The sequence below is a fragment of the Callorhinchus milii genome, unplaced genomic scaffold, assembly GCF_018977255.1.
Source record: "Callorhinchus milii isolate IMCB2004 unplaced genomic scaffold, IMCB_Cmil_1.0 Scaffold7, whole genome shotgun sequence".
In the NCBI taxonomy this organism is placed as follows: domain Eukaryota; kingdom Metazoa; phylum Chordata; class Chondrichthyes; order Chimaeriformes; family Callorhinchidae; genus Callorhinchus; species Callorhinchus milii.
The window spans coordinates 15,580,221-15,607,901 of record NW_024704748.1 but is presented as its reverse complement, the minus strand read 5'-3'; the positions used below and the strand labels follow the sequence as shown (position 1 = coordinate 15,607,901).

General features: G+C 40.8%; 2 protein-coding genes across 2 annotated transcripts; both read left to right on the top strand.

The window, feature by feature from the left end:
- The first annotated feature begins 3,500 nt into the window (after positions 1-3,500).
- LOC103181192 (ras-GEF domain-containing family member 1A) lies at positions 3,501-22,399 on the top strand. Its single transcript, XM_007897504.2, has 14 exons — positions 3,501-3,594; positions 6,414-6,593; positions 8,181-8,309; positions 12,144-12,281; positions 15,050-15,271; positions 15,575-15,649; positions 16,752-16,847; positions 17,283-17,385; positions 17,532-17,611; positions 20,132-20,227; positions 20,379-20,474; positions 20,578-20,701; positions 20,918-20,990; positions 21,366-22,399. Exons 1-14 carry the CDS (start codon positions 3,589-3,591, stop codon positions 21,388-21,390), a joined length of 1,443 nt encoding a protein of 480 aa, XP_007895695.1. The 5' UTR covers positions 3,501-3,588; the 3' UTR covers positions 21,391-22,399.
- A 2,220-nt stretch (positions 22,400-24,619) lies between these two features.
- On the top strand, positions 24,620-25,123 carry LOC103182661 (basic phospholipase A2 Sms-N6-like). The gene has a single exon (XM_007899734.1). The coding sequence runs from the start codon at positions 24,620-24,622 to the stop codon at positions 25,121-25,123; it is 504 nt and encodes a 167-aa protein (XP_007897925.1).
- The last annotated feature ends 2,558 nt before the right edge of the window (positions 25,124-27,681 follow it).

Genomic DNA, 27,681 nt, shown 5'->3' with positions numbered 1-27,681 from the left:
CCATACCTCGCCAGCACCCCCACCTCTGTCACAGCTGTATCACAAGGCTGCTCAATACTTATATTTTTTTAAAAATGTGACAGAAACAACCATTCAAAATAAAGTCCAAATGACAGCTTGAGGTAAATTTGTTAACCCATGGTATCCTTACTTATGCCAGGTTTCTTTTGAGATGAATTCCCCCCGCACACCCTATTTCCCGTTATTATAACCCCGGTGAGTGACCTGACACTTTAGTACTTTTAGGCCAAAGTGTAAATGTTTTTGTGCTGTTTCGGTATTCACTGTGGATTGAGAAAGTCTAAACTCATTTCACACAGGATCTTCCAGGCTTCAGGATGAAGAGATTTTCATCCTATTGGACTTAATCGTCGAGGTGAAAAGGCAGTGAGGAGGCACTGCTGAATGAATCATTCTCCCCTGTGTTATTGAAGTACTGCGTGTAGGTTTGTTTTGTTTTACTTTATGCCTTCCTGTGTGAGATGTCCCTGTGTAAATGTCAGCTGTGAAGGGCAACAAGTTGGCGTGTGCCCACAATCTCCACCTCTGATGATTTGTCATTCTGTACCCCACCCAGCGGGAAGCTCTGAAGATGACCAGGTGTTTCCCCACAGTGACGGGTGAGAAGCAGAGAACCTGCCCTTCCACATTTCCGAGCTTTGCTGCTGTGTGGCCTGGGAGCTGGGGTCACAGATACCCTTCCCCCAAACCCACAGTAGGTGACGTTAGGGTGGATCAGTGTTGAGGAGGAAACAATACAAAAACAATCTGGTTAAGACACCAGCAAAGCCTGGTAAATCATAATAATGATAATCCTTGCATTTGATATAGCGGCTTATTACAGCTTCGAGAAGTCTCAAAGGACTTCACAGAATATACTTTAAAGTGAATTGGACAGTAAAGTGATGTGACAGCAGTAAAACTAAGACCATGCCCCCTTTTCGGATAAATATTTCACTTCTGTTAGAACACACGTTAAAACACCAGCAGTGTGTTATCACTACATCACTGGATTGTCAATAAAGCTGCAACTTTGTACATCTACCATGAAAGCCATATCACGCAACTGTGTGAGATAGAGAGTATGGCTGGTATGTGCTAGCAATAAACTCTTTTTTTTTGGAAGAAAACATATTATGCTCGAGTTTAAAAATAGCAGCTGACGCTGTGGGCAAAAATACCAAGCATCGTTGTAAGGGATCAACATTTGGTTCCGTGACGCTTCTGCTCACAAGCTCTGTGTGGAACATCAAGGTACATAAAAGTGCTCCAGTTCAGCTGATGTCAAACCAAATGCCAGGAGGAAGCACTGGCCATGAACGTACGTTTGAATTTCAGCTGCTCCTATTTCCCTGTGTGTACAAAGCTGGGCCTCTGCATGTGTGTGTGAGTGTCTCAGGGACTATCTGAAAAAACACTTGCTGTTGATGTTCTGTTGGTGGAGCTCCAACCACCCTGTCAATACTGTGTGAGTTCTCTTTCTCCACCCCCCCACACACACCCCCCCCCCCCCCCCTCCCCACCCCTTCCCCATCCTCTTCGCTCTCACCATTTCACCATTTCATGCTGCTCTGCTGTGGTGACATTATTATTATTACTTGGTGCAGAACAGCCAAAACTGTAGCAGCAAATACTACACCATCACTGTCTTTCCAGGTGGAGGGAGGAGAGAGAGGAACATCAGACGTCAGTTGTTCAGAGTGCACTGATCCCCTAAATCAATTTGATTGCGATTCAGCAATTGAAAAGATTCGATTTAAACACTATTTTCACTTAATTTACATGATGTAAATTACATGATGCGAATTGAGACTAATTGGCCCAATTCAATAATGTGTCATTTCTAATATCATAATAATTACAGTTCTCCAGTCTAATGTGGGCAAAGCATATTTTGAACAAACCTAATTTGAATGTGTAAATAAGAACTAATCATCGTGTTTCGTAGCTAATAATCGAATGATAATAGCCCCTCCATCAAAGATTGAGAAAGTATTGACTGCATTTGAGTTACTTGCGGAGACATGTAAAGGAATTGGTGTTTGCAGAAGGCAGAATCGATTGGGATATTTGAACTGGAGTTGCATGTGGATAATAATAATAATAATAATCCTTGCATTTGATATAGCACTTTTCACATCGGGAGGACGTCCCAAAGCGCTTCACAGAAGACACTGTAAGGTGAATTGACTGTATATTTGTGGGCGAACGCGGCAGCCAATTGCGCACAGCAATGTCCCACAAACAGTCGTAGATTGAAAATGACCAATTTATTATTGTTTTTGATTTTGGAGGGATTATTATTAGGCTCTGTGTGGAGTAAGGAAACTTGCCCAAGGTTTCGCCCTGTGCCTGGGATTGAACTCAGGTCTCTCGCTTGCAAAGCGAGTGCTCTAACCACTGAGCTACAGGACTGGATAGTTTCTTAAGTACGGGTATGGGGAAAAGTGGAGAAATAGGATTAAAAGATCTGGCTTGTGATCTGAATGGTCTCCTGCTCCTATCGTCCTGTACTTCTCTTCCTATCTAAGGTACTGGTGCAGACTCTGACTCCACTGATGTTATCACGGCAAAGTGCAGTGGGAGTGTGCTGTTGTGGGCTCTGTTGGATTTCAATCCTCCCGATGCATTGCGAGTTACTACTTTTAGGTGCGTTGCGTTGTTGCTTTGATCTCTTCGACCTTACTTGATCTTAAGGCAAAGCAGTAACCGTACCGGGGAACAGTCACTCTCGGAGAGGCCACTTACGCACGAGGTTACACACAGCATTGTGCGAGTCGGGAAAAGTAGGGACCATTTCCATCGCCCAAGAGATCAGCAGAGATTATTATTATTATTATTATTATTATTATTATAAAAGAAGAACGGATCATCCCAAACAAATCATGTGCACTCGGGGCTTTGGGTGAAGTTTTGAGACTCTCCCTAACACGAGGCACCGCTGTGGTGATGACTGCTGCCCGAGGTCTGTGAAGTGCAGTAGTGTATAATCTCTGTCTCGCTGCGAAGGACAGCCCAGGAACTCTGCCCAACCTGTTAGTTCGGATCCTGTGCCAAATATATATATATATATATATGTGTGTAAAGAGGAAGAGCAGGAGGAGGGCTGAAGTCTGCTTCCTTATTTACAGAAGCTCTCACACGGCACAGCGCAGAGCAGCGCAGCGCAGACACACACAGCGGTGGGAGTTACCCATCGGAAATTTTTCTTCTTGTGTGTGTGTGTGTGTGTGTGTTTTTTCCACTCGTAGAAGTCATCGACTTCGGTAACAACAGCCGCAGAGGGGGAGGAGGAGGGGAGGGAGGGAGGGAGGGAGGGAGGGAGGGAATGCCCTGTGAAGCCGGTGCTGCTGTCGGGAGGGGTTGATTTCTGGGGAGCGCTCCCGTGTGCCATTATTTCTTTGGGTCTTTGGGTGTCAAATCAGTTTTTTTTTTTCTTTCGGTGAAAGTTGGCAGCTCCAGTTTCTGGCTGTTATTGCCCAAACTCCAGCCCTCCCCACTCCCCCTCCCCACTCCCCCCCTCCCGCAAACCAACAGCCTTCCAGCAAAAAGAGCGGAGTCTCTGCGTGTTGCGCACCATCGCCGAGGATGAGGGTAAGGGCTCACTTTCTCTTTGAATTTTCATGGATAAGATTTGAATCCCGATTTGCCTGATGTTGGAGGGGATCGCTCTTTCTATTTTTCTTTCTTTTTTTTTAAAAAAAAACCCACCGCAGTAAATACGGACCAGTTCCCCCGTGTGGCTGTGCATCTGTCCCGTGTTGTCTCGGTGCTCATCCCTTGCGACCGTTGCAAAGGCTTTGGCACTTTTGTGTTTCGATGATAAACTCCGGAAGGCGTAAGTAAGCATTGGATTATCCAAAGCTTTTTGGTGTCGAGCGTCTGTCTCAGCACTAACCCCTCTCTGCCCGCAGTCAGTTAAGCAACAGGTCATTTCTGGGCAGCAGAGCCCTTGGAGCTGAGTCTGTGTGTCTTGAGCGCTGCCAACACTCGATCACTGTTGTTACAGTAATAATAATAATAATAATAATAATCCTTGCATTTGATATAGCGCTTTTCACGTCGGGAGGACGTCCCAAAGCGCTTCACAGAACACACTGTAAAGTGAATTGACTGTATATTTGTGGGCGAACGCGGCAGCCAATTGCGCACAGCAATGTCCCACAAACAGTCGTAGATTGAAAATGACCAATTTATTATTGTTTTTTTTTGGTTTTGGAGGGATTATTGTATGGAAGCTGACTTTCGATTAGATCTTGTGGTGGGTGGTGTGTGTCCAGTTGTGTTTCAGTGTTAACTCTCCTAGTGTACTGCAAACTGGAAAAAAGAGCAGAGGCTTTCCTCTTATCTGGTGCTGTGTGTTTTGGTATTTCATGTACAGCAAATACTGGACAGAAACTTGCCAATTCTTGTACTTTGTACTGTGTTTTCTCTGCCCCACATGAACTCTTGTTAGATCAGTTGAGTTGCGTACGCAGCATAGTACAGAGGAACAGGGCAGGTTGTGCTGTGTTATTTGTTCAAACATCTCCAATAGTTACAGCACATGAGATATGATATGGAACAAAGTACAGTCTCGCTGACAAAAGTTCAAGCAAAACATTTTTGTGTGATTTTTTTTTAGGGAGGAAAAATTTCAGCAATGTGAAAACTGTCGACTTCTACTCTTTGTCGGAGTAGAGTGAGCAAAGTGCTATATCCTCAGAGCAGTGTTTTTACTTGACACTGGGTGTGGAAGCAATACAAACCCTAGAACTATGCTGTGCCAGTGTGGGGCACCGGCTCAGGGCTGTGCCAGTGTGGGGCACCGGCTCAGGGCTGTGCCAGTGTGGGGCACCGGCTCAGGGCTGTGCCAGTGTGGGGCACCGGCTCAGGGCTGTGCCAGTGTGGGGCACCGGCTCAGGGCTGTGCCAGTGTGGGTGTGGGCACAGTTCTGTAACGGCTGTAGGGTTCACACTGTACACTATTTTTACAGAAGATCCATGACTTTACTGGGATAAACAATGAAACACTGTCGAGTATATTTAGCCGTTACTACATTACCCAGACTTTTGCTGAGCTCTGGGTGGTTTCATGAAATGTCGAAATGTTGTGGTGGGGGGAGGGGGGATAGTTTATGTGATGCAAATACATTCTTGTAGAAACCACTGAATCATTGAACATAGTTAGTTTGGAGTCGTCGTCCTACCCACTCCCAAGTGAATGCTCAGTTTCACCTGGGGTATTGTTGGAGGTTCTTCGTAATGTAACCCTCCCACTCCTTGACTAGGCTGGAGAAAACACGAGCTGATGGCTTTGGGGAATCGGATTATTATTCCCCCACCCTCCTCCCATTTAACCAGTAAAAATCACATATCGATCAAAATGTGACTCAAAGAGTCACTGTGGGGCAGTTCCAATTCCTCGATACAGTATTGTGAAGTGCTTTATGTTTCAGCGTTTGTTGTGTCGCAGATGCTGTGTTACAAACCAACAACCAAGTTATTTCTCAGGGTTGAAATCAGGGTACAGGAAACACAACAGAAGAGTTCCTCAGTTCCTGCTTATGTAGTTGGGTGTGTTTTCCTTTGCCCATATCAAATGTTTGTCCTGAAGACTAGTGCAGGCTGGATGTGGGCGAGCATCCTGTTGCACTGGGCAAGAACACACAATGGAGAGAAGGTTAAGTCTGTTGTTTTTAAAAGATAATAAGCAAGACCTGGGAGTGTCTATGGGAACCAATCTGGTCATCGAACAATTCAAACAGGTCTTATTCTTCAATCTGCAGAAAGAATTTCAGTGCATTTGGTGTCCTTTGGGGATCATAATTGATTTTAATCCTTTTTACCATTAGATTCCAAATCCAGTCTCCTCTTCTGTATTCTTGATTTTATTTATTACATATAGTTTTGGTGTTGAAAGGCTTGAATGAGCTGTTGAATATGAATCCTATGTCTGCCAGGTACAATGATGACAAATGGGCTGTTCTTTTGACAGGGAGGGTCCCTTTGCTGTTACAGGCATTCTTAATTCCTGTTCATGCTTCTCAATCCTGATCTGTGCAATTAGTGTTGACCTCCAGTGAAATAACAGTGTAAGTAGGGATGATGTGCACAACGAGTTCAGTTGGGAGGGGGCAAGAAAATAATTCTGCCACCTACTGGTCCTCAACAACAACTTGCATTTATATAGCACCCTTCAAATAGGATAATAATGACTGGGTCAGACACCAAACAGGGTGGGAAGGGGAAAGAAGGTGACCATAGATATAGTCAGTCATAGTCTCATTGTAAGCAGTGATTGAGAATTTGGCAGAGCGAGTGCAAGCATGGGTGTGTTCTGTAGCCTCTACATGAAGAAAAGGAAACTACAAGTTTATTTTGTTAATGAGAAAAACTCCCATTGTTGATGACCTGATCTTTTTCTCTTTCTAGGAAACTATGCCCCAGACTCCCATTTTTCCAAGCATGCTTGGCACCAGTTGTAGTGGCCACATACAACCAGATATGGAGGAGAAATGTAGTGACCCTGTGTACCAGGATGGCAGTCTCGTTTCTGGTTCCCTAGAAGTGCTCATTGAACGCTTGGTCCCTACAGTTGATTATTATCCTGATGTGAGTATTAACTGTTTCACTTCTTAGCCCATTGGGTTTTTCAATTGTTTCAGCGTTTGCCCTAAATATACACTTGATGATTGGGGCAGGTTCCACAAAGATGCTTGGCTTTTTTTTGCCAGCAATTTATCTGAACCAGTATTGATGAGCTACCACAAGTATAATCTATTGTATGAGAAAGTGAGAGCACGAGTTATGAGCTGATGCTTTGTGTGTGTGTGTGTCTGCATGTGCTTGAATGAGTTTGAAATTTTGTAAGGATAACAAACTGTGGCCCTTTTGTACTAGAATTTTCATACTTACATTTACACCAGTTACATAAATTCAATGAGATCATGTAGGTAGTTAATCTGATCCCAGCATAAAAGGTGTCAGGCAAGTTCAATTGGTAGCACTCTCACCTTTGAGTCAGATGATTGGAGTCCCAGTTGAGACTTTGACCTTATTGTCAAGGGTAAATTGACACTCCAGAGCAATGTTGGAGAAGTACTGTTCACGTGGCAGTATTAGAAAGAAGGGAGTGTCTGGGCTAACAATTCCCCTAATAAAATATTGATCATTAGTTTCCTGGCTGTTTGCCTGCAAATTGGCTGCTGCATTTGCCTACAAATACACAATCACTATATTTTACAGAAAACTCTGGGAAGTGTTTTGGGACAATTTGGCATGTTAAGGCCCTATATCAACCTCAACTATTTTTATTATTATTGGAAATATTGTGTCAGCTGTACTTCCAAGGCTGGAGTAGGCACAGTGCCCAGCTAAGCAATATAACATCAGGGTCACAGTGTTGTGATACAAACTGAAGCCATCCCATCTACAGATCTTCTACATCTGTGTTCCCCTTCCCTCTGCTTGAAAATATACACCGGCAACAACAAATTGAATTTATATAACGGCCTACACGGGTAGAGTGTAAGAGCTCTTAGCAAGGCTTCTGCTCCCCTCCCCTTTGTCTTTATGGTAGGTAAAAGTGTGTGCAACAGGTGAACTGGTCCCACACATATAATACTTAACTTTCCTCCATAGTTGTGCAAGACCAGGCACAAACTGCAGGTTGTACTCCCTCTTGACTTCCCTGCATGATGACTACTTATAAATTGCTCCAGAAAAAAATCAGTCTATTGACTGCAGATTGTTCCCCTTTAGACCTCAGTGGTTACAGTGCAGTTACCAATCTTGTTGCCGAGCATCAGCAAAAAGGCTGATCACCTCAGAGGTCTGCATCCACCCCATGGCCCCTTTCACAGCATGGGAAGTAATTTCCAGGCATTCGTCGTCTCTCGTGTTTTAATTAATGGTTAGAAATCCCTCTTGCAAAGGCAGAGTATCTGCAGGATTAAAATAAAGTGGAAAAGCTGAAATGAGTTTATATTTGTATTCTAACAAGGTCATTAAAACTCGCAGCAGTGCAGGTTGAGCACAGTATTAACTTTCACTAGAATGCCTGCTCCTTTTGATCAAGACTCTTTCCCCCTTAATGCTCTCCCCTTTTCCCCGCAGATCATTGTGATGCAATGATCAATCATCAAACAAAACTTTAAGCAATTTAAACATTCAGTGATTGAGGATGTATCTGTATTGCAGAGGACGTATATCTTCACCTTTCTGCTGAGTTCACGCATCTTCATCCACCCGCAAGAGCTGCTGGCGAAGGTCGGGCAGATCTGCACAAAGCAGCAGCAGCAGCTGGAGACTGGAGCTGAGGCAGATAAGGTACAAATTACAATCCCACAGCATTTACATTCATTAATATGGACAACATTGTTATTCACCAGTAGCATAGACCAGATGAGAGCTGACACTTCTCTCGCTGCTGGTACTGTAAGGATTATGTTTATAGGGGCCAATTGTTGTATGCGCTGAGCAAATGGAGAAAAAAATCACTACTGCTAGCCCTATATGGATCAAGGCAATCTTTATTTCAATACCCGTACCATAAGTCAAGAATTCCATCTCAGAAAAAATGGAGGTGGGAGAAGGCCCCTTTAGCCAAATAAATAGTCATCTTGAACAGATGAGACAATGCGTGCCATTGAATTGCTATACAAGATTTAAAGATGTGTGTTTGACAGCCTCCAAATGCAGGAGCCTTGAGTCTAATGTGTGAAATCTGGCAGGTCTCATTTTGTAGCTATTTGTTCAACAGGAATTGCATGTGATGCGGGAAAGCGATTTGCAGAAGGTTGTTGTGAAATATGGAAATATTCAGCTGGGTAGCGGAAGGCAGTTTTAACGGTTGTTAGTTTAAATTTGACTTTGCCTAGGGGTATTGGCTATGACTCATCTGTTTGTCTGCAGCCTCTCTGAATCAAATAATAAGTACTCCTTCTTCCCACAATATGTTGCTGTGTTTTATAAACTGTTTGTTGAAGCTTGGTTTCTGGCCTGTTGTACTATATTATAATATAATAATATCCTTGCATTTGACATAGAACCATTTCACATCTTCTCAAAGTGCTTCACAAATTATACTGTAAAAGTGAATTGACTGTATATTTCGTGGACGAAACCCTGTGAAGCGCTCTGAGGCATTTCAACAATACGATGAGGCTCAATTTAAATTGCGAGTATTATTATTATACTCCCTATATATGTTTATATATTTACAAACAACTAAGTGATGCCAAGCAGAATTATCAGTGATAATTTTAACAAATTATTTTATTGTAAATTTGTTGCGATATTGTTACTTAGAACTTTTTGTTTACTATCACATCACCCCTTTATTTCCCCCTTCTCATTGTGTACTGTTGTATGGTGTTTATATGGTATTTCTTGTTCTGTGCTATTGTCTGGCTCAGCTGGTAGTGCAGGGCAGGATTGAGGGGCTTCACCCATACTGTGCCTTTGATGTCCAAAACCTGATACTACTCATTCTTCTCATGTTCTTCATTGCTTTGTCATGTCTTTACCTCATGATTGCTTCCGCGTGGCCTTTAAGCTGCCTAGCAGAACGTTGCACCTTAATAGCAGAAATAGGACCGCAAAAGATTAAAAGGTGAAGCAGGAAGGGTAGTTTAATTTTTTTAGTACACTTGCACAGAAATGTATGATACTTTTTCAAAAAAACATTATCTAGCAGCAGATGGTTTTACACTAATGAGAAACCTAGTTAAAGAGACAAGACCCCAATGTAATACATGACTATAGGCCAAAGAAACTAGATCAGGTATCGCGAAGCTTGGGTTTCAAAAGCCTATACCGGGAAGGGAAGACTGATGGAGGTAAAACATACTTCTTGATGACACGGAAAACAGTGAGTTGGCATGAGACTATGTGAAAGCAACATAGGGAAGAAGAACTGTAAGGTTTATATAATGGTATAAAATCCCTAAAGAAAGTTCATATGCAGCTTCAAAAGAGCCATATCATGCTGTAGTTCCTTCCTGTCAGGTCATTACACCTAACTTCCACTTACATTTCTGTCCTTAGTATACATATTGCATAATGATAAGAAAAGTAATATAAAACATTGTTATTTAAAAACAAACAATAAGGCAGTACGCTATTATAACAAATAATAAGTGCTTTATATTATTCAGGTTAGTCAGGTTAAACCAGTAATTCAGTCTCTGGGTATTTGATGTCACTGAAATATCCCAATTGAATTGGACTTGTAACTCTAAGCCAGCTATCTATCATCCCATGAATTTTGCAAGGATATCAGTAGACTCTTGTGACATGAGAATGAAGAACCAGATCAAATATTTATTCAGCCGTGTATTTAGACGTGATGAGGCACTATATCAAATGCAGGGATTATTATTATCCAATGGAAACTGGCTCAGTGACAAGCTGGTTATATAATTTTATTGTTATCATTGTGGAATTAGAATGTAATTATGAATTGATTGTAACCGATGGAAATAACCAGAGAACTAATGTGTTCTCTTTCCCTCCCCCCCACCACACACACACACATTCTTATCTACCTATTCAGTACTCAGTACAAACAAGCTTTGAGTGCTAACATCTGACAACATTCGCCTCCTGGCATAATGCCGAAAGTTGTATGCAGTGACGTCAAACTGGAGAAAACAAGGCAGTGCTATGCAAAAAGTTCAGCATGGCAGCAATCCAGCTTCAGCCAGCTTCACACGCTATTGCTGCTGATGTTATGGCTCATTTGCTGCAAAATTCTTTCCATAAATCTAAGAACACCAATATTACTGAATATCCAGTTAACCATTTCAACAGCCTATTCCCTAATAACAGGGATCGAGAGGGGCCAGTCACGAGACACCATGGTTTCTGCCAATCACATTATATTTGTACAACATCGAAAAGCCAGCTCAAATCTTGATGTATGGCACTCACAGATGAGTGTGTGTGTGTGTAAACACACAAGAGATTTGTTACCTTTAACAGGACCTAGCTATCTTTGCTGAGGTAAGAAGACATTGCAAAATCAGATGAAAACAGTTGTCATGGAGAATACAGTACATCAAAAAGTCTGTATGGCTAGACTGTTCAGGGTTAGAATACTGTGGCATGCTTTAAGTTTAAGTTTTACTGTTATGAGTGGGGTATCTCTAGTTAAGAATCAGTACATAGAGATTTTAATCGAGTGGTACTCTCAAAATTGGTGACTCATGTTGGTACCAGTAAAAGCATCATACTGACCCGTGGGAACTCTGATGAGACTGTGTGTGTAGATGATGTTGGAGCAGAGTTTCCGTGTGATGCACCGACTGGCCCACAACTGGCAGCAATGCTGTTTGTATCTGCTAATATACAGTTTTATATCTTGTGCAAAGTTTAACTTTCATAGACCTTCCGCGTTGAAAATGATCAAAACTAAAAACGTAACTTCAAAAATTCTTTGAATCGCTTCATATCAAAAACAATACTTTGACGGTTATTCACAGGGGTACTAGCCAGGGTAGATTCAGGGAAGAAATTTTTTAAATCAGCCTTTGATTATCGCCAGCTCTGTGTGCACTGTTCCTGACAACGCCTGGTATTGATCTATTTTCATTCTGTTGGAAGGAGAGATTTTTTTTTCCAGCACCAACATACAGTTGCTGGAAGAAATATTTGAAGTTTCCTTTGACAGCTGATGTGATAAGTTGAGTATTAAAGCTCTCCATTCCCCTCCAATGAAGGGCTGTGACTTTGAGTTCCATGGTTGCCCACAACTGAAATCAGCATTCACGGGTCAGGAAAAAGTGAGCTTGTCGAAACTGGTTGTAGCTCGAGTCATATGATCATCAGTGAGATCTTGACCATTCACTTTCCTGCAAATGATAGCAATAAATAATCATTGCCCAGTTATAAATGTGGCAGCTCCAGCATACTCTTGCCACGAGAAAAGTAGAGCAGATGCTCAATATCCTGAATCTCTGCATGGTCGTCAGTATTTTGGCATGTAATAGGTCTAATTTACATTCTGTAATTTTCTGCTAATGTAGTATCTACATTTAGGCTAAGGTAACATCTTGATTAACAGGGACTAGTGTGTTTTAATCCAACACAGATATCATGATGTTGTGGCAGTTCTTTGTCAATACCATGTCAATGACATTTTGGATCATTTATTTCTCCCAGGTTAAAATGAAGGCATTTGTCCCAAAGATCATCCAGCTACTAACAGAGTGGACTGAAACATTCCCACACGACTTTCAGGACGAGAAGGCAATGAAGGAACTGAAGGAGATAACGCTCCAGATAGCGCAATGTGATGAGGTGAGTGAGTGAAATGTGCCACTGAAATGTGCCCAGTTATTTCTCCCATTCTGTTATATTCATCTTCTCTCGGCATACTACCGGCTATAGATTAAATGACAATCCAAGTAACGGGTTCAGAATTCCCACAGTTAACCCTGTTGTGTAAATAACCAGCAGATAAGCACTCTTCCACTGGAGCTGGATCAAGATTGAAATTTTTCATTTGGTCAGCTGGACAGTTATTGTTTATCTCTGGTATAGCTGATGAAGCTTGTGGTATCAATGCTCCTCTTAGATCCTCAGTTGTTTAGTACCTGATCCTTTGTGGGGTTTGTTGCAGCTCTTTGCAACAATTGAAAACATCTTCATCTACACCGAAAGGCACGTTTTATTTTAGGAATTTAGTACCTGTCGCTAAGTTTTGAGAAATTAATATTTGAATGAAAAATTAATATGTCCAGGGTGACCAAAAAGTTATCATACCATTACAATGTCTAATAAATCTTAAAGAAATTATGATATTTTTGTTTTTTTAGTTAATAGGGTAGATATCACAACTTTGTGGTCATCAAGCGAGGTTTGATGAAGGTGGCCTTTTGACCCATTTAATCTCTTCCAAAATATCAACCTATCGTTTTCCCATTACAACGTCAAGCTGTTTCTTAAATGAGTTCATTCATGCTGCCTTCAGCCACCCTTCCTGTTCTTAACTAAGGAATAAGATTTTAAAAAACCACCCTAGTCGGACCACTCCTGACAGCGCTTCCTGTCTTGAGAGAGAATGCATTCCCTGTGGTGTACAGCTCCATCAAACAGCTTGATTGTGAGATGGGGGGGGGAACACAGTGAGGGAGGGGAACTTAAATTCTGTTTGAGAGTTGAGTATAGCTCCATAAAGTTTCAAAGAAGCTTGGCCACCTGGCATGTCATATCTTGAGGACAATGCCAGTCATGGTGAGGTGCTGCTGTTAGCCACTCTCCTGATGGGAGAAGGAATTTGAGAAGTAGTAAACTCATAAGCTACCTAAAACAATGGTTCACTGAGCTCCCGAGGCATGCAAGACTAATGAATTCTGTCTGCAGTGCAAAAATGCATGAAAAATGTAACCACAACACTCCTGAATTCTCAGCTCCCTGAATCTCCAGTGTTGACTTTCAGGATTATTAATGCTAGAGATAGTTCAATCAGTGTGTGTGGGATTGTTAACCCTTTCTAGAAAAAGAGTCATTTGATCTTTATTTCCCCCTGGACTCGACCATCTCCCTTCCTCTTTGCCAGAAAATATCATCACCTACTCTTGGGTAATCCCACAGGCCAAATCTCTCACTGTGAGTCCAGTATAGCTAGCTGTAAGGCATTCCTGGGATCATCAAAGGCATCAGCAGAAAGTGAAATGAAGGTTTATATAGCAAATGAAGATTAATAAATGGAGCGTCTTTTCTGAATCGTGTCTGATTTTGACCCAGCTCCCATTGACAGTAACTCATTCCATGTATGGGAGTAACAAAGCATTTCCACAACGGAGGCCAAGCTGTGAACTGGGAGTAGAGTTCAGTGAGAAGGTTGAACAGCACTTTGGACATTACTAACTGTCTGGAAATACTTATCCATATTATGTAAAGGGAGAGGGGGAAGGGATTTAGTCTACCTTCAGCTATTAGTGGAATGTTTTAGTAAATCAAAGCCAGCACATTCTGTCTTCTGATCTTAAGACCTCTGGACGTGCACAGTGCATTCGGCTCCTCAGCTACTTCCACTCACAACAGCTGCAACCACAGGAAGCCGTTAGTGAAATGCTGCACGTAAAGAAATGACGGATCCAGGGCAGAAGAAAACCATGTGTTGCAAATTGGCCTCAAACCCAGCCCTACAGTTTGTTTCTGAAAAATCACTGCCGTGATGACCAAATCGTAAAAGGAGACTAGTCTTTATGATTAACACGATTGTCAAACTTTTTTCCTGTATTTCCCAAACACTGCAACAAAAAGTTGCAAATTAGGTTGAAGTGTGACAGTCTGTTGCATCAACATCCAAACGTCATCACTATGCAAATGACGCATTGCTACTGTTCTCAATCCCCAATGTCAAAGATGAATGGCTCTAATAAGTAAATATTTCCTTTTCTACTCCCTGTTCTTAACATGCCCCTCCTTTGTAATTGCGTCTGCTTCATGTGGAGCCCTAGCCTGAGAGGTTGGGCAGGTGGCCAAATGAGGTTGGTAAACTAAACCTTCTTTGTGGTTTCCGCCAATGTCATCTTTCGGGGAGAACTGTAAAGGAAATCATATAAAACTCCTAGAGCATCCAGCTGACTGTAAAACATGGGCATACCTCACACGTGAGGGCAACATGCACCTCTAGAGCACTCCGTAGTGCTGACATAAGACATTCCTCAGGATCACTTTTCTGTCTTTAGTCCTCTAAGTGATCTCTTCGTACAGAAGAGTGTCTTTTAAAATTGTAATCAATTGTTGAACAGTACATTTGGGGAAAAAAGATGACTGTTCCTATATGTCTAATGTTAGTCTCCGATAAGTACAATGTGCATCTTACACGTTAGGCACGTTGTATGTTCACAACAGATAAACTGGTATTTAAAAGTTCAAGAATCTATTTTGCTGGTTGTGGAACGCACATTTGTTTAGTGATTGATGCCATACACCCTCCCATATTAATAGTGTATGTTCCTTGCACATACTGCATGTTGCATGCACACTAGCTGGACGGTGTCCATGGCATTGTGTAGACTATTAAATGGCTCATGTTTCCTTTTCATTCCAATCAGGATAATGCCAGTGTGAAGAAAAGCATCAGTCAGATGACTCAAAGTCTGATCCGCAAACTCTCAACCCACAGTCAGTACCAGGAGCCACGGGACATAATCAAACCCTCCGTCACAGACAAGCAGACAATCCTCAAACCCAAGAGTCAGTCCAGTCTGAAGGATATACTGAGCGTATGCAATGACCCCTGTGTCGTAGCCCAGCAGCTCACTCATATTGAAATGGTAGGTAACTACTGGACTCGGCAGCAGTGATCCACCCATATGTTGTATAGTTTGGTGTATCACTAATAATAAAACAATGTTCACACTATTATTACTAAGACTGGGCAAATGTGGCAAGTTTGTTACAACACTATCCTTTTACATGAGGGACCCACATCGCTTACTGGACTGTCATCTGTTTAATTAAACTCCAGGTGTGAAAAACCAATTTCTGAACCCTTTGTGTCAATCAATATTTGAAGCTTTGAATTTGCGTTGTCCTGAATGTAATCAATTGAATTGTCGGTTTCTTGATGTCCTTAGGAACGATTAACTCAGATCTCACCAGAGGAATTGGTGCACATATTCAGTCAGATGGATTCACTGGACAACCATAAGGTAAGAAAAGGCTCATTTTCCTCTTCCTATCTAAATTAGATAATCTACATAACATCACATAACATGTAAAACAAATGACTCCAGTCCTTGAAGGTTAACTGGTCACTTGGATTCCAGCATAGTTATAATGTATTTATTTTAGCAATAGTATGAACAGTGTGGTCTAATAAGCCATGGCAAAGCCTTTACTTTTCATGCACTAGGTACCAGGGAAGAATCTCCGCACCTTGAGCAAGCTCTCTACTTTAGCTCAGAACTCATCCATTCAGTTCTATCCCAGGATTACTGTAATCTTTCTTTCAAAAGAGGCACATTTTAATTCTAGTTGCATAGCAACATTGTCCACATTTATATAGCTTAGCTTCTATTTATTCTTTGGTGTGTGAAAAACTATGTGGGAAAAATATCTCCAACACTGTGCAAAGAAATGAGTGGAAAGTGAATTGTTCATAACAGTAAAAACATTTCCCCATTAACTGTGAGTTTCCAATCCCCAGGGCAGTTTTCTTCCCCCAGTACCCGCCAGTGTGAACATTCCAAAGAGGGAAAGGTTTAGGTGTAGGAGTGGGATCTGCTTGTCCAAGAGACAGCGATGCGAATAACACCCACAAAATATACAGCCAATTTACTTAACAGTATAATTTGTGAAGCGCTTTGAGACATCTCACGTGATAAGGCCCTATGTCAAATGCAAGGATTATTATTAGTATTGAAGAATGAGGGAGGAAGGAACTGGGACTGAATGGACACATTGTTGCACGGTAACTTTAAAAGAATTACAGAATTTCAAGTCCTAAAATAACATGTTGACAAACAAATGCAGTTGTAAATACCTGATCAGAATTGCAGCTGGTATGGAGTTCCAACAGTGAACAACCAGCTGGAAAGAGAAGGTGCCAAGCTAATTTGAAACCTAAAACCCTGAACAGCAGTTGCGTATTTACACTCTCAAATGGTCTAAACCATAAAATCATTGCGCTTAATTGGCAATGAGAAGAAGAATCAAAAAAGATCTTTATCAAAGCTGCAGAATTAGGCTGTCAGCCAGACATCTGATATTGTTCTTTAAGATGATTTTTTTTCTATTTTACTTCTTTTCTAGAGTTGTCGTAGTGACATTAAGAAGACATACAACTTGGAGGCATATGACAACTGGTTTAATCGTCTCAGTTCGCTGGTAGCTACTGAAATATGCAGAGTAAGTACTGTAAATAGAAATGACACTTTTTTTCTGGTAAATGATTAGTCACTTCAGCTGCCCATATTGCATGGTGTAGGTTTGTTACTTTTATTTTATGCTATACACAGAAAATCACAAGCATTTGCAGCTGAATGTGGGCAGGAATGTTAATGCAATTTTTAAAATCATAATTTTATATTGAATTTAAAATTCTGTAATTTCTTTATGAAAGCATTCTGTTGCCACAGACTATTTTTAATACAATATTTGAAACCGAATGAAAGAAACCACTATTACACATTCTCACCTGTTTACATAATGGAGTCTTTTCACTTAAGTTATGTACTCTGAAATCAGATCAAAATACACTCTTCAGTAATACGTTCTAAAATTGTTTTTGTTATACACATTCAGCTTCATTGTATTCTCTTATCCCTTTTCTGTCACCTGTAGGTTGGGAAAAAGAAGCAGAGGACACGTGTGGTGGAGTTTTTCATCGATGTTGCAAGAGAATGTTTTAACATTGGCAACTTCAACTCGCTGATGGCTATCATCTGTGAGTAGAATTCATTTGATTGCTTGAATAGTAAAAGAATACAAGTAGTCATAGAGAGAATTTCTAGGTTTCTTCATTTGCTGCATTCTTTAAAGAAGTTGAATTTCTCCTCTTAAGTTTGTTTTCTTTCTTTCGTCTGCCTGCAGCTGGCATGAACCTGAACCCTGTCGCCAGATTGAGGAAAACCTGGTCGAAGGTCAAAAAGGCTAAATTTGAAGTCTTAGAAGTAAGTGCTCGCTGCTAACTAAAGTGGTCACTGTAGTGATACAGTAAACCTCACATAAGTCATATCAACCACGACAAGAAATTACACTTGTATAGCGCCCTTCATGTCGGAAAGGCATCCCAGGGCACTGGACAGCCAGGGTTCTTTGGACCATACATATCAATTGGGACCATACATTTAATATGACTTATGCAAAGTATGAGTTGTGTGAAACTTGTAATAGTTATAGGAAATACAATGGGACTTGAGCAGATGCACAACTTAGGTGATTATATGGTTTATACAGTTCAGATTTCTGCGAGTTTTACTGTACTGGTAATTAAAATGGTCACTGAGGTGATATTGATGACTAAAGTGAGCACCATCAACTGAAGGACTGAAGTAGGTTCTTGCATTTCCTTTGCTGATTGATAATATTTTTAGCTGTTTTAGTTAGCTGTTGTAGCTTTTCACTTAGATCTCATATGCCTAAGTTTTCCTTTGCATTGGAAGTTGTTATTTCCTCCTTTCTCAGCATGTGTCTCTTTGTCTTGTATCTATTGTTGATGAGGTACATAGTAGCTCATTCCCATGAACAAAATCTCATCAGAAGATGTAATATGACAGAACCACCCCCTTCCTAAACTAGGAATGTTGGAACATGTATGAGCCTATAGGAAACCTGTCATCTGCCCGCTTGTACAATTTCATTACGTTTTTCTGAGCCCCACACACCTAATGGCCAATCTATGAAACATCATACGGAGTCCAGTAGCTCAGTGGTTAGCCTCACCTCGTAAGTGAGAGACCTGAGTTCGCTTCCTGGCGGGGTGAAATGTTGGGCAAGTTTCCTTAGTCCACACGCCTCTGTTTACCTAACAGTAAATAGGAACCCGCTTGTTAGTCGATTGGAGGATTGCTTTTCTGGGGGTAATAATTCCGTCAAAAAAATAAATAATAAATTGGTCACTTCAATCCGGGACTGTTTGTGGGACACTGCTGTGCATAATTGGCTGCCACGTTTTGCCAACAAAATATATAGTCAATTCACTTTACAGTATATTCTGTGAAGAGCTGTGAGAGATGTCTTGAAGACGTGATAAGGCGCTATATCAAATGCAAGGAATATTATTATTATTTTGTTGCCTTCTGTTGAACTCTGTTGTATCATTTAGTAAACCCTCGCCACTGGCTTGTCTGATCTTTGGTTACATCACCACCTTCTGGTAACATTGAGACAGTGCATTGGTTGGATGGTCCTGTACTTGGTGGAATTGCTAGCAACTATTGTCAAGGAGATGTTTGTTTGTACATGACACAAATGCTTGTAAAAGTCAATGCCATTGGGTGTGTTTATTATATGTTAACAGAATGAAAGGCAAGATTTTTTTATCTTGTAACTTCAAAGCACTACTGCTCAGAGAGCAAGCAATTTATTAGTGTAGGCAGTTCATCTTGATGTTAATTCCAGACTGATTTTGTTCTATTGCTTCACAATGTGCGTAAAAATATTTAAAGTAAAACATAGAATTACATAACAAACATGCAAACAAACCATTTGGCCGAGGTTGAGCATGTTAGTGTTTATACTCCATGTAAGCCATCGCCTCTCCCATTACCTCTCTCTACCCTTCTCCAAACCAATTTTAAGCAGTTTTGTAAAACTGGTAGCAGATTGATATTTACCTCTGTCACCCTGCCTGAGTGTAGTACTATGGATGAACCCACATGTTCACCATCACTGTGATATGAACTTGCCTGAGCTGTAGCTGTCCTTAATGATCCAGCATCCACAGGAGTGAAGTGACTAATGTTGAACAGGGTCACCGCTCTTGGATTATTTTTTTAAAAAATAAATGAATGATCATTTGTACTTGCCACTTGCTTCATTTTCCAATTAGCCTCCACCTTCATCTTAAACTCCAGACTATCAGAGACAGAAGTATATAACAATAATAATATAATAATCCTTGCATTTGGTATCATGCTTTATCCCATCTTCTAGACATCTCAAAAGTGCTTCACAGAATATACTGTAAAGTGAATTGACTGTATATATGTACCATGCTTCCTCTGCTCAACTCTAGTCATGTTGTGACTTGTTTCTGTCTGTGCAAATTGGTCAGATGTTCAGGTTTCATTAGAATTTTTTTCAAAAGCAGATTAAAAAAATTATCTAATGCTGTGGCTGATATAAATTGAACACGTTCAAATCTAAAGTCAGTTATTATTCTAAAAGTAGCCTTGACAACATGTTGCATTTTAAAACCCATTTAATATTCATTGGACATTATGCATGGACAGAGGCTTAATCCCAGAAAAGAATGACCTCTTCACCCAACAATATTCTTGGTCACATTCATATTCACAGAACAAACCTCTGCCACCAATCAGAGCAGGGATTGAAGCAGATCTCAAGTCTGTACAGCTTCTATGCACTCCTCCCTCCTTGCACAACTCAGACATGCCCATCTTATTATCCTACCCGCAAGGAGGTTAGAACTAATCCATGTTGTTTTTCTCTCTGTGTTGCTTGAATAGAATCACATGGACCCCTCCAGCAATTTCTCTCACTATCGAACAGCACTACAGGGAGCAGCCCAGCGATCACAGACAGCACACAGCAACCGCGAGAAGGTACAGAATCCATCACAATGCAGTCGTGATATCAGAGAATAAAATAAAATGTCATGATTCTCCTCTTCCAATTTTTCTATTAAAATTAGTAAAATATTTATTTGCAAACAATCGCAAGGTGGAAATAAACTGTTACCTTTTTTTTTTTCAGGTTGTAATTCCAGTTTTTAATCTCTTCATCAAAGACATTTACTTTCTCAACAAAATTCACTCAAATCAGCTACCAAATGGACAAATCAACTTTAAGGTGAGCATATCAGCACCAAAATAACAACTCCCAGTCCCACATCAGGTAGGCCACCCCATAATTTGGAAAGGTAAAAAATGTGAAAATCTTTCTTTCTCCACAGAAATTCTGGGAAATCGCCAAACAGATTAGTGAGTTCATGATGTGGAAACAAGTGGACTGTCCCTTTGAGAAGGACAAGAAGATCAAAAACTACCTTACAACAGCCCCTGTTTACACAGAAGAAGGTAAGATCTCTTGACTATCTGAATGTACTTGAGGAGGTTGCAAAAATTGGAAAATTGAACCATTTTACACCACTGACATCCCTCACAATAAAATCGAAATGTTATAGTAGTTAAGAAATCTAACTAAATCAAACATGCAAATAAACTCCACATGAGAATGTTGAGATTCAAAATGAATAGGAATGGCTGTAATGTTCCTCTTTCTTTATTTTCCAGCTCTCTACCTGGCTTCATTTGAGAGTGAAGGTCCTGAGAATCATATGGAGAAGGACAGCTGGAAGACGCTCAGGTAACATTTTTCATTATATCTGACTTATTGACGAAAGGCTGGCATTAATTATGTCTAATTCCTCTTAAGAGAAACAGTATTTAATTTTGATTAAAGAAACAAGCCGAGCAAATCATAGGTGATGTAATTCTAATATTAGATATTTTAACTGCTAAAAAGATATAAATGAGAAGTGCGTAAAGCTGCTCCAAAATGAAGCTTCATGAGATTTTGACTTGCACGAGTCTGGGCACATTAATGAAATGGAAGTTTTTAAAGAAGATTGATCATAGCTGTCTGCTTGTTTAAAACTGGGCAAAAGTATGGCAATGTTTATTTGAATGATTCATATATAATAAAGCATTCCTAACGAACTGCTTGTCTCTCTCCTGGCAGGGCCACACTGCTGAATAGGGCATGAAGAAGGCAGCCTGCATATACCAGACATTGCGTATCATTTGCACTGCAATCGATTAGAGCCCCAGTTGGAAGCCTGGCACTTGATTCGGACATGTTATATTTTATTTCTAGTTTTTTTTGATTTGCTTGATTCGGGTACGGATCGTGACTGTGTAGAGAAAGTGACCAAGCAAAGCAAGGGATACTGATCCCCTAGCTGGGACGTGTGGGTATCTCTATTCTATAGACTTCACAAACAACATTGTGCTTTCACTTAAAGACACTTGTAAAAACAAAAAGAAGTCGAAGAAAAAGTTTTTTTGTCATGGGGGCAGGACCCTTTAATGAACAAAGGCATCATGAGAAATCTCTGGCTACTGTTTCTCTGGACTTCAGTAGAAAATAAATAAGACAATGGCAACATGTGGGAAATTCCTTCCACTTATTTGTTTTGGAATAACTCACTGCTTCTAAGAGAGAGATACTTACGGGTATAAACAATGCTGGCAAGGTAACATTGCACTGGACTGAAATCTGTTGCACTGTCTTTGGGAGGGGGAAATGTTTAGCAGAATTCAAGCAAACTATATATAGATTGTCCTGCTGGAGTAACAGGCATCTATTCCAGCATATGGAATGTGCACTGATTTGTTTTATGCTGCAGCCTGTCGACAATATTTTAACTGTTTTGAGGCCTGAAGATCATTCCATAGTGAAGTGTGCATTGATTGTTTTACATTACAGAATATAGTTCAGAGATTTGTTGTTCTGCTGGAGTGAAGGACCCTTTTCTGCCTTTGTGTTGAGAGTGTGCACTGCTTAACAAATTATAGAGCAAGGTTTGGACTGTACCACTGGAATGGACTTCGCCCTTTTGGAGTGTGCTTTAATTGTTTTCCATTATACCCTGGTGTGTACAGTAGTGTCTCTTGGAGTAGAGGGTCCCTGTTCTGCCATACTGGAGGGTGCATGTTGCTGCTGTGACAATGATCTGACTTTGCCTCTTTTAAAAATAAATGATTTATTTTTAATGTGTGTAATTTTAATAAACAATGAAGATGTTTTAATAAGAAAATCCACGCTAGACTGACAAGCTCTTAAACAAAATTTCCACTCACTTCTTAAGATTTCCCAAAGGTTATTGTATAGAACTTTGCTAAGTATATTGTGCTAGAATCCTCTCCAATGTTATAAAGTTGATCATCTCCTCTTCCCCATTCTCTATAAAGTGACTGCAATTCTGCAATGAAGCAGGATGTGCTGCACAACACACTATATTCTGTTTAAAGGAAGTATCCTGATAATGTTGGCTGGATTTTAACCAGGTTTGAAGAGAGATGACCACATTAACAATAGCCAGGTGACATAATATCTGCTGCAAAAATAGTTTTACTGCAAGATTTATATAAGATAAAACAAGCACTTTCCCTGCCAGCCAATGAGTGCCTAGCAGTTTTCTGAAAAAGTTATTTCCAAGACTCTGCCTCGATCAAAATGCTAAGAGTCCAGTGACAGTGGCCCCCCTTCAACGGTAAGGTTAAAACCTTCAACTAAGGTAAAAAGCACAAGTCCAAAAATTTGGCAGTCATTTTGTTGTTTGGCTTGACAGTATAAATGTTTTATGGGGTTTTGTTTGCACATCTGCATCACTGGCACACATCTGTACACCTCCGTATGGCAGTTGAGCGGCTTAATTATTGACTTCAATTGTCATATTGAATAGGGGAAGGGATATTATTGCAACATCTCAAAGGACTGAGGTTGAAAAAAGGATGTTGTATATATTGAAAGCCTTTTCTTTGAAAGCAGCATGTTTTCTCACTACAAATAAGACGAGGCTCCTAATGATTTGATTTCTCTCGAGCTTCTTCCTTACAATTAGTTTTTAAAATGTGCAAGCTAAATAATTAATTCCATTGAGTCACTAAATTCCTTTCTTGCTGAATCTTAATTTTTGTTTAAAAAAAGGTTACACGTGCAAATTTCACATCTCTTTAAAGTAACAAAGCTGACCACAAACCTGCGTGTGCTGTTCAGTGAGCCTCACTTGTGGAGACTCTTAGCACAAATTAGGATGTATCCTCGTCTATTTTGCAATTTGAGGCATGCAAGCAATTTATCGGAATATAAAAAGAGACAAAAATCAACCCACCTGATGGACTGGGAGGACCCTTCTTCTGCTCTCCTGTAAAAGCGCTTTCTTCTCTTCCATCTTCCCAATTGAAAAAAAACAGAACTGCAAAATGAATCTTTCATTCATTTTGTTCCAAAGCAATTCCTTAAGGAATTACTCATGAATGCATTAAGAACCATTGATAGTGGAGCACAGTGTAAGTCTGTTAACGTTTTATCCATTGGTTTTATAAAGATACAGTGACAGAAAATAAATTATGTGAAAATAATAAATGTTTCTTCTTTTCAATTGACATTTCCAAATGAGCTTTATCTTTGGTATTAAGAAAAGTTTATTTATGGAATGAAACAGATTGTTAAAACTCTGCAGTCATCCCTTAGTGAATTGTGACTTCTTTTAGAAACATTTCTGTTTGTGTAAACTCACTTGGTATGGGCACCACTTCAAAAGGAAAATGCTGGTTGGTAAATTTACCAAAGAATGGAAATGATTTCCTACTTAAGTGTTCTGCCTCCTTTGAAGTTTTTGTTAAACTACAAAACTGAGATCCTACAGAACTGAACTGAGACTTAAACAGTGTAATTTTAACACAGGGATACAGGGACCAAGAACCAGCACTAGAGTGTTACCGGTAGCTGGAATGTAGAGTATGAATAGGTGCTGGGGCTGGAGTCTTGACTCGAGACGGCGACAGAAAAATAATCTGAGGCGGAGTCAGGGTCGGTTGGAAACAGTGTGGGAACCTGAGGAGGAGGTAGATTCAGTGATCAAGTACTAAATGTCCAGATTAAGGCTCACGGGTGGTGGAGAGCAGCAGAATCTTTCCTGTGTATTTGGCTATGCTAGAACTAGCCTGTGCCATTCTAGAATCCCATTTATACATAAACCAGCTCAACTGTCTCATTTCATTGTCACCTGGGAAAGCCACAAACCAAACGATCAGGGAATGTGCCCATCTCCCTGATGTGGTTCATCACTGGACCCTGGAGACCCCTTATGGAAGGAAGGTCATCATCATCATCACTAGTGAATGACTGTTCATTCACAGGTTAGTATATAAGCCATGGAGTGTACAAGGTACCCTTTACTCTTCCATCTGTTTTTACTCTATCAAGTGATGCCCTTGTTGATTTGCGTGGACCCCCAGGAGAAAAGTGGCAGCCTCTACAGTCGGAATATCTCACGGAGGAGCGTACTGGACATAGCGTTCGTCTTGTGGTGCTACAAGAATCACTATAGCTTCTCCATCTACCAAGTGAATGGCTACGGGTGCTACTGCGGAAGGGGAGGTGATGGCATCCCACTGGACGAGTTCGACAGGTGCTGTTTCACACATGATTGCTGCTACGACAGGGCACTACACACATCATGCTGGAAGGGAACCAGCATCTACCTGAAGCCAAACTATTCCCAGTGCAAACTAGGAAGGGCCGAGTGCCCTGAGTGGTCAGACCCCTGCTCCAGTGACCTCTGCCTCTGTGACAAGCAGTTTGGGGAATGTCTGGCTATAGCTACATTCCACCACAATTACAGCAACTACCACCACAAGTTGTGCAGTGAACCCAAGCAGAAATGTCCACATGAGGAGAAGATCAACATGGAGGCAGACACAAGAAAGTAAAGATCTCTGCCTCAATCTGAAATCATTATTTTTCTTTCCCCCCACTCTATTTACATCCAAACATGCACATTTTTACCAAAGGAGGCATTTCTCCTCAAACTTTCTGTAGCTTCAGACCTGGGAGTGATATGAAGTCGCACAGTGGTTGGGAGGGAAGAGCTCAGTGACACTCACTGCCTTGGCGGATATTTAACTGAGGTTACACTCAGTGGAGGGATTTGGTTGATGATAAATACAGCTTCTCAGGTTACAGAGGTTCTCAGGCTTTAGGCAGTTTGAATACTGCAGAATAATACGATGAGCACCGATAATTTGTTTTCATCCTGCAAAGTTGCTCTCCTCAAACAATTCAGAGGCATGGTGGAAAACACCACAATACAAGTCACCCATCCTCTAGCTGAAGGAAATTAAAGTGGTGGCAGAGACACACGAGAGTCTGAGAATTTAGGAAGGGGGGAAAAAGAAATAGTAGTAACTAAAGCAGTTGATTCACTCTGAGACTTGTTGGGCATCCATGCAGAACATTTCTACTTGACTCCCTATCAGCCGGAGTCGGTTATACTTCAGAAAAACAAGTTGGCAGAGTTGAATCTGAGCCAAGATCCATGAGTGAGATAAAGGACACATATTAATGCTATCTCTTTGGTTCACAGCCATTGTGCTACTGGGTACAAGAATGTAGTAATGCAAAATATAGCAGAACAGTTTGGGAGAGCAATAAAGCAATGGGTGGGGGGTGGGCAGAGGTATAGCAACATCACAATAGAAATCTTTCAAGCTAAGCAGCCTGTTTTTGCAAAAATAAGATGCAGTGGGAGCGACAAAGTAATCCATTTCACAATTGTGGAGAGAATAGCTAGTTACGTAGAGGTAGTGATGAACTTCTTCCATTAAGCTGCTGATTTACCTCTAGCACGACAAGGGATAATAGAGGTTGTTATGCGAAGCTACAGGAGACGCTGATAGATTTAATCCTTCATATATGCAGTTGGTATATTACGAATCTTATCCGAGACTTAAAGGAGCAACTGACCTTATTTTATTTGCAGTTTATTTTCAAATTAAAGTATTACATTTGCTCCAGAAGGTGTCAGCCTGGCTCAGTTGCTAGCACTCTGAATCACAAGGTGGTGGGTTCAAGCCTTACATTGGGACTTTGAACTCCCATGTCTAGGCTGATAGCACAGTGTTGCTACATTGCTGGAGGTCCTTCAGATGAGATGTTAAACTGAGATCTTGCCTCCTGTCCAAGTGGACATTAAAGATTCCACTATTCAAAAAGAGAAGGGAATTTCCACTGGTGTCCTGACCAATCCCAGCTAAAACTATTCACTTTATATTGTTTGTAGGACATTGCTCTGTGCAAATGAGCTACCACATTTGCCTACAAAATACAAAATCCTGTGAAGCACTTTGAGACATGCTCCTGATATGAATAAGCACATCCTCACCAATAAACAGAACAAATCACAAATCATGTGTAAGGATTATTAATACTTCAAAACAGTTTAATATTAAGTTGGTATCACAATGTGCTTGTACAGCACTGCCCTGTTGAACTCACATTTTTTTTGGTAGTTTGAACTTGCAACTCTGAGTGTAAGCTTCCAAAGGAAATTTTTAACAATGTGTAAATAACTAAGTGATTTTCCTGCATCTGTCCTGCCTGACAAGTGAAGGGAATGGGTGGAGGTAGGCTTGAAGGTAGCTTCACCCATGGGATGCAAAGCATTGCTGAATTTAGACCTGTAGCATTTACGCAGATCTCTTGAGAGTGTGCAAGAGCACAAGGTATAAAGATGCAGCCCTCATTGATAACCTTTTCTTGAACACCCCCCCTCACACGATGCTATCAGTGAGTGGAAAAACGAGCAGGCAGAACATGTGCCTGTACTTTCTGCCACCATTGAAAAGCATATTTTTCAAGCCTCTCATTTCTTACATCACAAAGCTGTCAATCTCAGTCACACCATGTGACCAAAGCCCAAGAGCAAAAAAAATTGAACAGTACCTCAACTGCTCTCCAGAGGCAATTCCAAGTGGTAATGAGAGCGCTCTGGCAGTCAGCTGCACAACACAATAACATTAGGATGCAGTTGGTGAGTGGCCCATTGGGAGACCAGTAACAACTGGGAAAAGTAAAATAAAAGGACTCGTATCCTCACCAATAAACAGAACGAATCACAAATCTACTGAAGAAACAGATCTCTCATAATCAAAGCATTTCATCTCTCACTGCCTTTCCCTGATGTTATTTCATTTATTTTCCTGGTGATTGCTCTGTCTGTCTTCATTCCCTTCACACTCTCTCGATTTTACTCACCCCTCTCTGATACATTCCTTCCAATCCACAATCCGTTCCAATCATTCTCTCTGTGGACACCTCCTCACACTAAGTCTATGCAGCCATATGTTTTTCAGTAGACAATCGTCTATCCACCATGAATCGAACATAAAAACCTAGTGCTTGACTGCTAACAAAACTAATACAGTAACATGATTTATAGCCCAACAGCTGTGCTCCAGTATGTTACTACAAGATAATGAATAACTTGTTT